The sequence below is a fragment of the Aegilops tauschii genome, chromosome 1, assembly GCF_002575655.3.
Source record: "Aegilops tauschii subsp. strangulata cultivar AL8/78 chromosome 1, Aet v6.0, whole genome shotgun sequence".
Classification (NCBI taxonomy): domain Eukaryota; kingdom Viridiplantae; phylum Streptophyta; class Magnoliopsida; order Poales; family Poaceae; genus Aegilops; species Aegilops tauschii.
Genome location: NC_053035.3, coordinates 488339464 through 488356418, shown reverse-complemented (window position 1 = coordinate 488356418; position 16955 = coordinate 488339464). Strand labels below are relative to the sequence as shown.

The window sequence follows — 16955 nt, the reverse complement described above, 5'->3', positions numbered from 1 at the left end:
TGGATGCAGAAACAAACTGGCATCAAACATCTGATCATCGTGTCATCAACAGAAATCCAGAGAAAATGTTTTTTTAGAAAAGATCAATCCGGAGAAAATGTCTGTACAGGTCTGCTTGAAAACAGAGGCGACACTGGCACTGAATCCTATCTCGCTTGTGTTGATTAACCACGTTGAAATTAGTATTACAGAGCTGAATTCTGGTATTACATCACACTTGAACAAGGGATCTTGCATGGGGTGGTCGTGCTTGGACGGAAGGTCCTGGTTTCGATCGAGCTGTGTGGTGGATGGGGATTGATTGTCAAGGTCCGCCGAGGATGGCGTTCTCGATGTCTTGTCTGCTCAGGGCGTAGCTGAATCTCCTCTCCATGTCCTTCTCCAGGTTCCCGGGGCCGCTCTTCAGGTATCTGATTACGTCGATTAAACATAGTAGGGTTCAGTGATAATAATCAGTGTCTTGGCAAATAATCATTCAGACGATCAGCAAAGAATTTCATGCTTTCTAGTAGTGCCATGAGAACACACTGGAAGCATTGCATTTGGTGTTATGAGGATGCAGCTCGATCTTGGAACTCAGGTGGTCAGGGGGTGCTAAATTATGAAGTCAATAGTATGATCTGAAAAGGGCACATCATTTCTTTCTGAATAAAAGAGCAGTAATCACACTGTCAACTTGGTTTTCGGTAGAGGATTTGCAGAACATTAGCTGAACCATAATCCTTGGGATGATCAAAATGATGAACTGCACTATCAAGCAATCTGACAAGTCGATTGCTTATATTGGGCTAACTGAGCTGCAAGAACTGTCTGAAGCAGAATCGCCGCACAGCGCGCTCCAATTCCTCTTCAGTCAAGAGAGAGTTTTATTTTTTCTACAGAAGAGCGGCGCGGCGGCCGGCGTGGGTGCGCGGGTGGGTTACCTGATGTGGAGGTCGGTGACGTCGAGGCTGAGGCGGGCGTGCCAGAGCGGCGTCTCGGCGACCCACACGGCGCGGTCCTCGCGGGACTGCGCGAACCCGACGCTGCGCAGCCACGCCTCGATGCACGGCAGGCTGTGCGCGTACAGCGGCTTCTCCTTCTCCGGCAGCCGCTCCAGCCACTCCGCGTCCGCCGCCACCGCCGCCGCCGCAACCGCCACGCCCCTCCGCCGGGCCACCATCATCCCTCGCGCCGCCCGGTGCGCCGGCGACGGGCGTGCGGACCCGCTCGTCCCCAGAGTGTACGGGAGCAGAGCCGGAGGGGCCAGGGCGCGGAGCGAGCTCGGCACCGCCATGGACATCGTCGCTCGGTCGCTTGCCTTCTTCTCTTCCGGCTTCGCTCCGGTCTGATCCTTACCTTTTTTTTTCTCCTCCTCCTTTTTTTCTCTGTATATAGTCGGGCCGTAAGTTGCTGGCGGTCCACGTAGTTGGGCCTAATGGGTAGGAGCCCATGGGGGAACCGGGAGAGAGAGCGATGGCCTGCGACGGCCCACCAAGCGGGGCCAAAAGCGCGGGAAAACCCCACCGGAATGGCGCGCGGCGGCGGCAAAAATCCCCCAAATCCATCGTCTTCTCCACACCGCTTCCCTCCCACTCCGCTGGATCCACCCCTCCCCCCCACCCCCACCCCGCCTCCACGCACCGGCCCTAGCGGAGCGGCATGGACTCGGCGATGCTCTCGCTCACCTGCGCCGGCCTCGGGGCCGCGGAGGAAGACGACGACGGGGGCGCCGTCGGCTACGTCAAGGGCGAGCACTGCCTCGGTACCGCCCCCACGCCCCTCCTCCCTTCCGTTCGCCTCCGGCCGTTCGGTGTCCGCTGACTTCTGCTGCGCCGCGCGTTTGTGCAGACAATCTGAAGGATCTGCAGAGGCTGCTGCGGCGGGACGACCCGGAGCGGCGGGAGGTCTTCAAGCAGGTCTGCAAGTGGAGGATCGCGTCCAGGGATCTGGTGCCCATCATCGAGAACTACCAGTCCGACCGCAACCTCGTCATCACGGCAGGTAGGTTTTCTATCCCCACCTTCCTGAAACTCCGAAGTTGTTGTCATGGTCTGCACGGACGGAACACGCACAAGATCTGACGGTCTCGAGCGATTAGATTAGGGAACTTATTTTTGACGGTAGAGGAGTCTCTGATACTGTCCACATTTTGCTGTCTTGATTCGCTGAAGCTTATGTGCACATTATGTAACAACCAGCTTATATTATTTCTCCTACTGTGATACTGGCCATCATTATGTAACAAGCTTATGTGCACATTATGATACTGGCCTTCATTTCTCCTATTGTGCATACCTGTGCAGTTCTGGTGTGCAACCAGCTTATATTGTTGAACAAAAACAAGTAGTGTCTGCCATTTCAGGTCTGTTTGTTAAATAACAGTATCCTCTATCTATTGTTAGTATGCATTTTTTCTTATCTGAGGATATCTGTAGTTTGAACTTCAGGAAAACTATAAACTTGGTTATGCATGGAAGGCCCCAGACTCTACTCCCTATATTCACAAGTATACATTGTTCTAGCCACTGAATTGGTCTCCATGGTGGATTTTTTTAGCAAACTTCCGCCGTAAATCTTTGAGCATTGATCTCTTGAGAAACAGAATCTTGATTGCTACTTTGGGCCATAAAAATTTGGTAAAATATATAAGAAAATGTGATGGGGGTAATTCAGTCTTATAGATTAGGATATGGTAATCTGATAAGAATGCACACACCTTCGTGGCATGTTTCGACCTTGTAGACCTAAATATCTGTTACTCTAATGGTCAAATTTTGATTTACTTGTAATTCATCTGGAATTGAGTCTTATCACTGTAATGTTTGTCTTTTCCCCTGTATATAGCTACACATTGTGCTTTCAGTTGGATTAACTGATGTGACACTACAAGGTCTAATGTTTTCCTTTCCTTTTTTTTGAAGTGAAAGTGTTGGTATTCCTTACCATGCCTGTCGATCCTTCATCAGAGGATGTTGCTCAGCAGATAGAGTATCTGTGGGATTTGAAGGCTGCACTCACACGGAATGTTGCAATCGCAGTGATTGTGTCTCTTCTTGAGGACCCATTGGATCATTTGGAAAGGTGAATTCTCTTCCGTTGCTACTTTGAGTTCCACCTGTATATCGGATAAGGTCATGCTTTTGTTATGCTGTAATAATTTTGTAAGTTCTAATTTATCAATGTCATTGGCATATGAGCAAGATGATTATGCTTGATCTGCATGCCAATTTGATGCTAGCTGCTATCTTCATCTGCACTGGACTATGCTCATGAAATAAAAATATGCATGTGGGATTTTTTTCTTCCAATTAAACTGTGAGCAAACATAAGGTATTTGATGTACCCGTTCAAGTGTATGTAGTGCCCAAAAGACTTATACTTGTTCCTTAAAAATATATTATATTTATCCTTTTCTGTTTTGTTGCATAAAGGAGAGTTGTGCAAATATCATGCATGTTCTGTCATTCTCATTCCATTCTGTTCACATTATACTAGTTCAATTACACTATGTTTCCTTTGTTCTAGAAAGTTGAGCATTCATGACTTACTTTTCAATGGCAATCAGAACTTCATTCACGGAAGATGACTGGAAGCTAGTACAGCTGGTGCTTACTTTATTCCGCAACGTCTTGGCTATTCAAGAAATCACATTGCCTCAAAAGGCATCTGGGGAAGCTACCCAGTTATTGTACCTGGCTGACAGCTTTTTAGAGCTCATGTTTAAAGAAAATATGATGGACCTAATCTTAGTGCTAGCTCAACATATTGATGAGCCCTCTGGTTATCTCAAGCATGAAAACCTTCTTTTGTTGGAAATCTTTCATTATCTTTTCTTGGGCCGGGACCCAGAATTGATCGCCAAAGTTCGTCCAGAAGGCTCAAAGGTATACCTGTTCTTCAAAACTAATTTGTCTATTTCTTTAGATGACCCCTTTCCCATGACTTACAATGAGAACTGTGTTACTCTTTCGATGTTTCATAGGAGCAGGTCAATGGAGATGATACATCAGTTGATTCATTGAGATTGATGATGGAGAAGGAAGAGAAGGAAAAAAGGATGTTCAGGCAGAGAAACGCGGAGAATCACGCACTCAACGGAATTTTTACATGCCTTGCAGTGGTACCATATAATCTAATGCTGTTTTAGATTCTACATCATAAGTGGATAAATCGTTGTGTTGTAATCTTTGTGTTGCACTTGATCTTACAGGATGGATCTAAGTCATTGTGCAAAGGGAACCCCAGCTCAGCAATGTCATCTGCAAATAGCCTCCGGAAAATGCGTAATGTCCAAAGAGGCCCTCAGAAAAGGATAGCATGGGATAATGAACTTCTTTACATACCAAAGGAGGGTATTATGGAAATGCTAAGAAGTTTCATGGATCAATTTTTATCTGGAGGATATAATGGTAACTTAATCGCTCCTTTTACCAAACTATTACTATATCCTATATTTTTGTAAGCTTGAGATAACACAGTGCTTTTCAGTCTTGATGCAGTCTGTTTGTGATGATATCGTGAAGCAGCATCATTCTATCGAGAAATCTGATAACATTACATTCTTCAAAGTCGTTTGCTTTGTCTTAGCTTTTCAACACGAGAAAGCATCAAATGCTCAGGTTTGGAACTGAACTCATGGGCTGTGATGCTGCATTTTCCTATGTCTAATTGTTGTTTCATGTTCTTGTCACCTGGGCAATGTTGACTGGAATTGCCAATATCTGATCATATATAGTTGATTTTATCTTCACTAATGCAATGCATGCAACTTAAGTTGTACGTCAGTGATTTTTTTTACAATACATGCAACTTCGTTATCTTGTCTTGTTTTGCTAGATTTATTATGTGCAAGCTTGTTGCCTTTTTCTAGGGAATACATTTTCTTAATTGGACAGAATACCATGATTATAACTATTCATGCAGAAATGTGTCTGTCATCTTGTTGTCATGCTGTTTTGTGACGTGTCATTCTTTTATTCAGAAATCAAATGCTGGGCCCCAGCTGTCCGAGACTTCACCAGGCAATGAATGTGATGATCTGCCGTTTTGTGATGACATATGTGGACCTGTTGCAGCCACATTAAACGAAGATATGTTCAATATAGTCTTGTCCAGGTGGCGTGAGGCCTATGAAGACCTGAAGCATTCTAAGGATTACAAAACTCTTTCAGCTGCTGGCTCCTTAATGAAGAACATGGTAAGCAAATATGTATTCCATACATTTAAGACAGGGACTCTATACTTAGATCTTTTATAACCAGTTGCATATTTCTCTCTCCCATTATTTTTTCTGAGCCAATGAGCCTGAGAACAGTTTGCATACCACTATGTTGACATTGACATTCTAAATAATGGTTTAAACAAGTGAAGTCTGAGTAAAATCCGCCAGGCTTAACTTTGAAAATTTGATCCATTGTTTTGGTTGAGCTTGGTTCAGTTTCTTTTCCTGAAAAATATTTATAACAAGTAAATTGGAGTACTACTCAGATAGCTGCGCCAAAACCAAATTTGGATTACCAACTTTGATATCGATTAAAAAGAAAAGTAGAGGTTGAACTAGGCTCGAGCTTGGTTTGTTTACTGTTTATCCATAAGTAGGCAAAGTTTGAAGCCATTTCACTACCAGCAAGTAGTATGATTTATTTATCAACTTCACTGCTTGCTGAATGTTGGTGGTAATGACCAAGTATCAACTACTGAGTTCCTAACTTGTAACTAGATATTAATTTGTTAAGCTTCATAAACTGCATATAGGATCTAGTTATTTGTATTTATCCTTTGTTTTCTGAGAATGAGAACTCTGTTAAACGTGGTCTACTAAGAGAATCACAATACATTGCTAGTGTGAAAAGGAGAATTTAATTTTCTTAAGAAATATGAACTTGCTTAATTTCATAATTCCCTTAACGTGTTCCTTTAGTATGTTTTCATTGTCTCTATCTTTGACTTATTCGAATCCACACACTGAACAATCTTCCTTTTGCAGATTGGCATGATATATTTGGTGGTGAAAGTTCATCCTGAAGATTCAAGGGAATCTCAAACAGCCCGCGTTTTACTGTATAAGCTGTTCTATGATCAGACAGAACAAGGCCTGACTCAGTTTCTCCTGAACTTGTTCAGATCTTTTGATACTCATAAGCAACCAAAAAGGTTTATACAAAGTTCCTTTTCAGAAATTCATATTTTTATGTTATGTACTCTTTATTTGCTGCGTAAATATGAAGCTTCGAATATGCAAAAGCACCAAATCGCTATTATGCTTCGCTGACATGTATTTGATAGAAACTTTACTTTGCAATTTGTGCATACTTGTCTGCTTGGTAGAAATGATGCTCCACATGTATATACAACTTATAGACATCGATTAGAACAATAGTCTTGTTCTCAACATGTACTTCAAGCAGTTCTCCATTTAACATTTTTCCATTCTAAAAATTAGGGATATGCTCTAGTTGTTTCCCTGCTTTACAGAAGTTCAATGTACATCTCCAATACATTGGGCCCAGTGGGTGCACTTTTTTTTTTCCTCCATTGCACCTGAAAATACCAGTGGGTGCACATTCTACTACATTTAGCTAATGGGTTATGGGTGCACATTGTAAGTTGCAACTCTTGTGATGTCTAATGATAAAAGTAGGATCTATGAATGTGCAAGTTGTTGCACCCTGTACCCTGTGGTTTTTTGAAAGGGTATTTAAGGATTTCGATGTAGTTTGTTTCTACACAATGGAGGTCCACACTATTTTGTTATTTCATAACCAAGTTTATGTATCCTCTACTTTTATATGCTTCCAACCATTGTTTCACTTGTCTGTTCTGTATCAGCGCTCTTGCGGATTTACTAGAAACAGTTCATATCATGCTACAGCTGATGGAGAAGCTTCAAGCACGTGGTGCTTTAAGGGTATGTTTTTTTCAGTCCCAACATCAATATATTCTTGCTTGTCTGGTCCACCACAAGTTAGATCAAGTATGGATCTTCATTTTTCAGCAACTACGTTTGTTTGTACCAAATTTCAACTGCTTATGTAAAGATGACAAGCTTCATGCTGAAGCAATTGACCCTCCTCCCTTCTTGATCTGAGTATTAATCACCCCCTCAATTTAGGTTGCGAAAAGGACAAGAAAGGGCAGAAAAAAGAAGACGTCAGATGACAAACATGAGAGTACCAAACCTGAAACAGAGAATGTGGAGCAAAGCTACATAGACCCAACAGATGAGACTAAAGCCACATCTGATTCACTTCCAGATTTGAGAAGCGGGGATCCTCTAGCAGAACCTACTCTCGTAGAGCAAGGAAAAGTTGATTCCGATGGCACAGATCTGCCAGATACAATTGTGGATACGGCTGTTAATCTGGAGAGCACCACACAGCTTGGAGGTGATCCATCTTCTGCAGGCAGTGGCGAAAAGGAAAAAAATCCCATTAATGAAGAGGAAGATACTTGTACCACACAGCTTGGAGGTGATCCATCTTCTGCAGGCAGTGGTGAAAAGAAAAGAAATCCCATTAACGAAGAGGAAGATACTTGTACCACACAGCTTGGAGGTGATCCATCTTCTGCAGGCAGTGCTGAAAAGAAAAGAAATACCATTAATGAAGAGGAAGATGCTTCAGATTCTTCAAGTGATGATTGCCCCCCAGCTACAAGTGAAGTTGATTTTAATGTATCACGGTTAATATCCAGCCTAGCCAACAATTCTGTTGTCCAAAATATATGCTGGTTGTTGAAGTACTATAAGACTAACTCCTTCCGAACAAACCACTACATCATATGCATGCTGCGGAGATTCTGTGAAGATCTAGATGTGTCACCAATGCTATATCAGGTAATAGCTCACTGTCATATATTCTTCATCAGGGCTGTATTTTCTTGGGATCTGACATTATACTGCCCGTCTTTTGCAGCTATCGCTTCTGACTACTTTCTATGATATATTAGCTGAACAGAAGTCTTCGAGTTCAAAGGAGTATGCAAATATTGTAAATTTTCTTTCTAAAATTGTAAGGAAGTTGGTGAGAGCAATGAAAAAACAGCCACTGTTATTTGTTGATGCCCTCTTTTGGAAGACAAGAAAGGAATGCCATTGCATTGACGCTGATTATCTACTGAATGAGTTCAAGGGAGATGTTAACAATAAGGGTGGTGAAGTTGGTTCAAGTAAGGGATGGGGAGGTCCAGTAAATATAGCAGATTCTCTTGGTGACGATGAAGCTGACTATGATATACCACATGAACCATATGATGGTGATAAGTAAGTTTGTCTTGTATATGCCCAATTGTCCATTAATATAGTGTGAATGAGATAATTTATTTCCATTCGTGTGTGCATGTGAACAGGAATGGAGATTCATCTTCTGGTGAACGTGAAGGTGATACTCAGAAGAGCATGGGTGCCAGAGACAAAAGGAGCATATTACTGTCACTTTCAGACAGTGAAGGTGAAGCTGAGGATAATGATAGGTTTGTTTTATATCTAGCTCTGCATTTGAAAAGAGATGTTTTCCCTAGACTAGCTCTTTGATTAGATTTACTTGATTTAGGACTACTATATCTAGAGGCTCTCAGAATAAAGAGGTCCCAAAGAGACGAGGGCGTTCCATTTTTAATGAAGAGCAAGAGAAGCTTATCAGAGATCTTCACGAGAAGTAAGTGATCAATTTATGTCAAGAAAGGATAAGATCACTGATCAATTCGTATAACATGCTTTGCTAACCTGGAACGAAAAATAAGTTCCTGATGTTTGTACTGCTTACGAGTATGTAATAATGTTTATTGTTTAGTACTTGGGCATGAATCACATGATGATGCCTGAATATTTATTCCTTGTATGTTACAGATATAAGGATGATCGTAAATGCAGTCATCTAATTGCTGAAGCTCTAGATCCCAGTGGAAAGATATCGTCGGCTCAAATTTCTCGAAAGCTTACACAGCTAGGTATCAGGAGTGTCACTAGGAGGACAAAAGTTCCAGAGGCATCTCTTTCAGCCGAAGGTCTGGTTACACAACCACAAAACGATGTGCTGGATGATCCGAAGCCAGAAAGCACCCGGTGAGTATTATAAAGGACGAGCTGTGCCATTCTTCCTCCATGGCTGTGAGCCTGTATTACAAGCTTGAAATTCAGTTATGCACAGTTATCAGTAAGATGGAATCCACAATTTAACATGTTAAAGATGTCAAAACTAGTGCATACATTGCCCTAAGCACATTATTAAAAGAAATTAGTGTGATTTAATAGCTAATTGGTTGTTACTTGTCATTAAGTCTAGCTTGCATTTTCAGGCGCAGGAGGAAAAGGCTACATCGATTAAGCAGTAAGGATGACAATAACGATAATCATCCAGTATCATCTGATGAAGAAACATTGCAATCACTTAAGGGCAGGTAAATTCCCACACTGGTTGCTTTCGTGAGTTATTTCTATTGGCGTGATATTTTTTCTTTGAGTTTGTTTTACCCATAATAAAAGGATGAGCAATGCTACATCCATGGGTTTTCACGTATGTTTTACGGGGCTTAGCCAGTTGGAGAGTTTTGATTGGAGATAAGAGGGAAGGGGCCTCCCACCCCGGTTGAATTCAGGGGGGGCCGAAAGAATTTGGAGGAAGGTTTACGTAAGTACCCCGTAATAGCTACGCAGGTGTAGGATTATTGTAAAAGGATATGCAAAGCTTTTGTGTGAGCTATAAAAAGACTGTTTTGCTATTAAAAAGGCCTTTATATCAGAAAGTATGATTGATGAAAATGGCTGGAAATTTTGCCAGTATGTAATCGAAATCAATAAAGAACTTAGATATTTTTTGTTTAACTCTATTTGAAGTTGCCAGTAATTACGACAGAAATGCCATGGGATGTATGAAAAAACATTTGTTTCTGCAAAACAGAATCATATTATTTGATCTTGTATGCCATTTATTCTTTAGACTACAGTCCATAGCATGTATTGTCAAGTTAGTTTTTCTTACTTTCATCATAGGCAAAATGTGCAACTAATTTAGGACTCTAGGTTGCATTTTCCCTTCCTAAGAACAGAGTGTGAACATGCCACAGATATAAGAAATTATTTTATGATGTGCCTTGTCTCTTTTGACATACTGAGTGTTCCCCTTCATCTATGGCAGAACCAAAAATAAGGAGCTGCCCTCGGTGGACCTTTCACCGCGTAAATCACAGCATCAAGAGGCTTCGCAGGGTGATTCTGATGATGAGACCATAGGATCTCTGCTTAGGTAAGCTCATTCAGCTTCATATACATCAAGAACTGATTACTGAATGTTTATGATGCCAATTGTTAAAACTCATTGGTTTATATGCTATGATTTTCTTCCCTCAACACATTTTACTAGGACTAACTACTTTTGTTTTTAAACTGTAGAGGAAAGAAGAAAAGGTTATTGACATCAGATGTTTCAGAGAATAAACAAAAACACCTAGATTCTTTGAAGAACATTGCTCCGGGGGTTGAGGCTATCGGTTCAAATATCATGTAAGCTCATATAAGTTATTTACCTCACATACTTGTAACAGCTTAATATTCTATGTTTTCTCGTATATTATTTCCATATTATGCACGTATGCCTAGTGAAAGCTGAAAAACATGTAGACATCTTAGTATAGCATGTGCAATAATGATTATTATAATACTTGACGCTGCCTTGTCCGTTTTGACATACTGAGTGTTTCCCTTCATCTGTTGCAGAACCAAAAATAAGGGGCTGCCATCCGTGGATCTTGCACCAAGTATATCACAGCATCAAGAGGCTTCGCAGGGCACAGATTCTGATGATGCGACCATAGGATCTCTGCTTGGGTGAGCTCATTCAGCTTCATATACAACAAGAACTGCTTACTGAATGTTCATGATGCCAATTGTTAAACTCAATGATTTATATGCTATGATGTTCTTCCCTCAACACATTTGAATGAGACTAATTACTTTTATTTTTAAACAGAGGAAAGAAGAAAAGGTTATCAACGTCAGATATTACAGAGAATAAACAAGAAGACCTAGATTCTTCAAAGAACATTGGTCTGAGTGTTGAGACTATCGGTTCAAATGCCATGTAAGCTCATATGAGTTATTTACCTCACATACTTGGAACAGCTTAATATTCAAGGCTGTATTTTTTCTCTTATATTGTTTCCATATTATGCACTTATGCCTAGTGAAAATTGAAAGCAGGTAGGCATCAATAACCAGTGAGAGTACCTTGCTATATCATGTCCAATAATGATTACTATAGTACTTGATACTGCCTCCTGTTTTGACACACTGGGTGTTTCCCTTCATCTATTGCAGAACCAAAAATAAGGAGCTGCCGTCCGTGGATCTTGTACCGAGTATATCACAGCATCAAGAGACTTCGCAGGGCGCAGATTCTGATGATGAGACCATAGGATCTCTGCTTAGGTAAGCTCCTCCAGCTTCATATACATAAAGAACTGATTACTGAATGTTCATGATGCCAATTATTAATACTTATTGATTTATATGGTATGTTTTTCTTCCCTCAACACATTTGAATGGGACTAATTACTTTTATTTTTGAACAGTAGAGGAAAGAAGAAAAGGTTATCAACATCAGATATTGCAGAGAATAAACAAGACCTAGATTCTTCGAAGAACACTGGTCGGGGCGTTGAGACTATCGGTTCAAATATCATGTAAGCCTGTATAAGTAATTTACCTCACATACTTGGAATAGATACATTGTTTCCTATACTATGCACTTTATGCTTAGTGAAAGCTGAAAACAGACAGACATGAATAACCATCTAGAGTACCTTATTATAGTATGTGCAATAATGATTACTATAGTACTTGATGCTGCCTTGTCTGTTTTGACGTATCGAGTTTTTCCCTTCATCTATTGCAGACCCAAAAATAAGGAGCTGGCATCGGTGGATCTTCCACCAGGTATATCACAGCATCAAGAGGCTTCGCAGGGCACAGATTCTGATGATGAAACCATAGGATCTCTGCTTAGGTGAGCTCATTCAGCTTTACATACATTAAGAAATAAGAACTGAATATTGAATGTTCATGATGCCATTTGTTAAACACCATCAATTTATATGCTATGATTTCTTCCTTTGCACACATTTTGACTGGACTAGTTCCTTCTATTTTTAAAACAACAGAGGAAAGAAAAGAAGGTTATCTACATCAGATGTTACAGAGAACAGACAAGAACACCAAGATTCTTTGAAGGACATCGTTCCGGACAATGAGACTATGGGTTCAAATGTCATGTAAGCTCATTTAAGCTATTTACCTGACATACTTGGAATAGCTTAATATTGATTTGAGGCAGAATAGCTTAATATCTATGTTTGCTCATATACTGTTTCTGATACACGCACTTTTGCCTAGTGAAAGCTGAAACAGACAGGCATCAATAACCATCGATAGTACATTAATTACTATAATATGTGAAATTATGATTTTGTTTTGAAGATTATGAAATGAACTTCACTTTTCAGGGACGCCCCTCTCCATCAGGAGCTGAACTCATCTAACGATAACGGTGGTGATGCTGGTGAGGCTGAACTTCTGGATGACTTGAGTGAGCCTGAGCTGGATGGTCGTGAAGATACTGAGCAACGGACGATCGACGACAGAGACATGCCTGAATCTGGGGACATGACAGGCTCTAATGCCAGTCAGAAGGCTGGTTTCAAAAGAAGACACAGGATGGTGATTGACGACGACGACGACGAGTAGTTTACTTGAAATTATTTAGTGAAAAGTCGGACACTGCAGCTGTTTGGAGTAGGTGGTCTGCTACTGCTCTATGGTGAGGTGACGTGCTTCTGAGTCGGAAGCTGCAAATTGGCAGTAAGCAGATGGAAATTGAGTTGTCAGGCTCTTGTTTTTGTACATGATTGGTTTTCCAGGCTGGTCCTCGCGTTAGTTTTGGATAGAGCCTCTCCGGCCAGTGTTGCCATATTTCCAAATGTACTAGCCAATCGTATTGTGGCTCTATGGGAACACAGTGCTCTGCTCTCTTTGTTTAACTTGCATGATTCATTCTCTATGATAAATTTTTTTTACAAAAGGAGGAGGACCCCCGGCCTCTGCATCTGGACGATGCATGCAGCCACTAATCTCTATGATAATGAAGAGTGCATCTTGATGTCGATGTGATTTTCGCAATTGGAGTCGGTGTAGACCCTCTATGGCAACATACTCAGTTGCCGCGAGTATGTTTCATGTCAGGAATGCCATCTAGTAACACTGAATATCATTCAGAAAAACGAGTGAATTGCAAAAAACCACCACATTCGTAGTTGAAGCATCCAGTTGCCACCACATTTCCAACGTGTCCCAAAAATCCATCACTTTACTTGTAAATTTTCTCAATAAAAACAAATGACCGGTTTGCCGCAATTAACCCGATTTCTGACAGGGCTGGCCCACCCGTCAGGTGCCACGTGGGCGAGGCCAGACGGCGAGTGGGTTGACGGCCGTTACGGCACGCGCGTGGTCAAAGCGGTCGCGGCTCTGACTGCTTGGCCCATTCTCCCCTCTTTCCCCCGTCTCTCTCTCTCTCTGTCCTGCGATGGCGGCGGCGGCTAAACCTACCGGCGGCGGCGGCGAGTCAGCAGGCGGCGGAGGGACTGGAGGCGATGGTGATGGGTTCTCGGAGGTGGACAACTGGTTCGGCAGCAGTAGCTTGCCGACGCAGCGGGCTCCTTCACCGGAGCGATCCCCTTCGCCCCCCTCGCCGCCGGAGTGGGACATAGAGCGCCGTGCGGCGGCGGCCCTAGCACGCAAGATCAGGGCTTCAGGCGTGGGAGAAGGCCATCAGTGGGCTTCAGGGTTCGGCGGCGTGTGGTAAGATTTCTTCCCCCTCCACCCCTCTCTTCATTGGATTCACTGGAAATTTTAGGGTTGTTAGATTGCATATAAACCTATCATGTTACAGTATGGTTGTTAATGGGCTGTTAGATTTTAGGAAATTTTAGGGTTGTTAGATTTTAGGAGATTTTAGGGCAGTTTGATTTTAGTGCTTTATTTACTGAAGATTATTGTTTGTTTACTCAAGTGTTGTAGCTGATATAGTTAATATCTTTTCTGTACAACATGTTTCAGTAGGAAATATAGCTCTGGGTTTATGGTTTTATGCATGAATGCTTTGTTTAGTCCTTATTGACAGTGAAGATAGTGCTAATATCTTGTCTGAATAACATGTTACATTATTAAAACAGAATCAATGAAGCACTAATTCTCCTCAATTTTCTGTAGTTTGGATGATGAGATATGGGAAATAAGGTACCATTTTCAAGGGAGAGACAACTTGGAGAGGACCATTTCTCTGTCAGAAATTACTTATATTAACATGTTAGCACTGCTAGAGACTGAAGAGGGATATACTGAAGCTGACTACATGTTCTATATGAAAGAAGAAGGAAAGGGGCAGCAGGAATGCAGGTTATTGACAGTGAAGATAGTGTGGAAGAGATGCTAGACTATTATGCTGAGCAGAAGGTGCTCAACATAACTGTAATTAAGGCTAATGAGCCTAATCCAGGAGAGTTTAACAGGTCAAATATTGTGGAGGAACAAGTGCCTATAAGTAATGTGGGGGATTCGAACATTATTTCTATAGATGAGGCAGGAGTATTGTTCCCTATTGCTGTTGAAGACACAGTTGAAGAGCTCTATGCTGTGCCTATTGCTGTTGTAGAGCCAGGTGAAGAGTATGCATATATTAACACACAACAGAGCATGAATTTGAAGAAAGCAAAGGGCAAAGAGAAATTACAGGAAGATGTTGGCCCCTCTGATGATGAAGTGTTTGTTGATTTGAACTGCTGTGAGGACTGCTCTGAGGAGGAAGATGAAATCATTGAGAAGGAAGATGAAATCATTGAGGAGGAAGAGCATGACATAGGTAATGAGGAGGAAGATGAAATCATTGAGAAGCTGAAGCAGAAAAGGAAACAGAGAGAGGATCCTATGCATCACTTTGAAGGAGACACAGAAGTGGAAGAGATGTGTCCAGAGGCAGAGGACTCAGACACAGAACCTGAGACACCTCTTCCTCAAACATTCAAGAAAGTAGGCAAAGCAGGCCCCACTACAAGATCACACCATGAAGCTGACATTGAGGTAATTCCTGATTTCATTCCATCTGATGATTCTGCTTGTTTCCCTGGGGACTATGGCATTAGTGATTCAGATGATGAGTCAGGTCTACCACTGCCCTGTGGAAGGAAGAGTCAAGCCCTGTGTCATCAACAATTTACTTGTTTGATTTTGGCCACCTTGAGCCCAAGCCTTGTTTGATTTTCTATTCTAAAAGATTTTGGCCACCTTGGATGTAACATGGCAGCATGGCAGCTACTCTTTCTTTATGCTTTTGGTTGTAACATGGCCAGTTACTATGGCCTTGTGCTTTTGGTTGAAAAACATGGCAGTAAGAAGTTGAAAAACATGGCAGTAAAAACATGGCCAGAAACATGGCAGTTACTATGGCCTTGTGCTTTCGATATGAATGGCCAGTTACTGTGGCCTTAATGCATTTCAACTTTGAGCTTGACTAGTTTGACCACATTTTGACTGATATTTAAAAGTTGTCAGAAAAAATTCTAAAAATTACAGTAAATCATTCATATCTATGTGACTAATCTGAGAAAGTTTCATGCTTGTTTGATTGATATTTTGACTGATATTTTGACTGATCATTACTTGTTTGATTTGATGCTTTTTCTATTCTAAAAGATTTTGGCCACCTTGAGCCCAAGCCTTGTTTGATCTTCTATTCTAAAAGATTTTGGCCACCTTGGTCATCAACAATTACATAACTGGGGTAGTTTTGCAGCTAGTCATTACATACATTACATAACTTAACTGGAGGTAGTTTTGTAGCTAGTCATTACATACATTACATAACTTAACTGGAGGTAGTTTTGTAGAAAATCATTACAGTCATTACATAACTAGGGGATTCCCAAAATATACAACCCCAAGGCCAGCTATATTGTTCCAAGGCCACATATTAGCTTAACATAACTGAGGTGATGAACATCATTGTTCACTCATCAAGGATTGACTTGATCTTGGCAAGCTTGTCCTTGTTGCCATGACCAGCTTTCATAAGATCACCCACCAGAAACTCCAGCTTCTTCTTCTCCTCTACCAGCCTGTCCCTCTCTTTCTTCATCTCATCCCTCTCCTTCCTTGTGTTCCTAATGATCTCCCCCTGAGACCTAAGAATGCACTTCATCTCCTTCAGCTCCTGAGCCAGCTTCTCCATCTCCTTCATCTTGCCAAAGTCAGCACTCTGCTTCTCCTTGCTGATAGCTAGCTTCTCCATGTCCTTGTCCACATCCATCTGCTTCTGCTTGAACTCTTCATCACTCATGACCCTGTTGTTCTGATCTGCCCAATCAAACATCTTGGTGACTTCCTCAACCAGCTGACTGTACTGATCCCCAAGTGTATCCAACTGCTTGTTGACCTTGTCCAACTCTTTCTTGTACTTCTCATGGTCAATCATTCTGCCATGATTCTCCTCATGAAACATCTCCCATATCTTCTCCAAACATCTTTGCAGAATAGAAGGCCATGGGGCATCAACCCACTGAGCAACTCCACAGTCAATACCATCCTGCATCAAGTTTCATTTACTTAATTTACCGACATGTTTGGTCACTGCAACTTGAAGATACAGACATTCAGGAAACTTGAAGTTCAAGCTAAGCTTATATGACAAGAGCAATACTACCATTAACTGAATTGTTAAAAACAAGTTTGGTCACTGCAACAAACTACATTAGTTCATTCAGTACCACAGTCCAAATTGTGATAATCCCCTCAATTTACTGACAGAAATTGATGCTTGCATCTGCAGCTCTAGAACAGTCCAAAACATGTTTCATTTGCTTAATTTACTGACATAAATTGATGCTTGCATCTGCAAACATGTTTCATTTACTGACATAAATTAATCAAT

The 16955-nt window shown here is 41.5% G+C and overlaps 2 protein-coding genes across 5 annotated transcripts; one reads left to right on the top strand and one right to left on the bottom strand.

Moving 5' to 3' along the window:
* Positions 1–55: 55 nt before the first annotated feature.
* On the bottom strand, positions 56–1282 carry LOC109736914 (uncharacterized). The gene is made up of 2 exons (XM_020296134.4): positions 924–1282; positions 56–410 (listed from the first exon to the last, which is right to left on the bottom strand). Exons 1-2 carry the CDS (start codon positions 1280–1282, stop codon positions 305–307), a joined length of 465 nt encoding a protein of 154 aa, XP_020151723.1. The 3' UTR covers positions 56–304.
* Positions 1283–1406: 124 nt separating this feature from the next.
* Positions 1407–13011, top strand: LOC109736899 (uncharacterized). 4 transcript variants are annotated; one of them, XM_020296114.4, is made up of 25 exons: positions 1407–1744; positions 1831–1983; positions 2904–3063; positions 3548–3866; positions 3965–4102; positions 4193–4391; positions 4471–4601; positions 4964–5179; positions 5969–6135; positions 6811–6889; positions 7094–7816; positions 7896–8242; positions 8329–8451; positions 8532–8636; positions 8828–9043; positions 9277–9378; positions 10116–10223; positions 10370–10480; positions 10694–10804; positions 10947–11057; positions 11294–11404; positions 11551–11658; positions 11871–11981; positions 12136–12246; positions 12478–13011. In XM_020296114.4, exons 1-25 carry the CDS (start codon positions 1642–1644, stop codon positions 12716–12718), a joined length of 4404 nt encoding a protein of 1467 aa, XP_020151703.3. In that variant the 5' UTR covers positions 1407–1641; the 3' UTR covers positions 12719–13011. The 4 variants fall into 4 exon arrangements, with proteins under 4 accessions (XP_020151703.3, XP_020151702.3, XP_073358342.1 ...); XM_020296113.4 differs by having other exon boundaries at positions 11548–11658; XM_073502239.1 differs by having other exon boundaries at positions 1586–1744; positions 3971–4102; positions 11548–11658.
* Positions 13012–16955: the final 3944 nt, after the last annotated feature.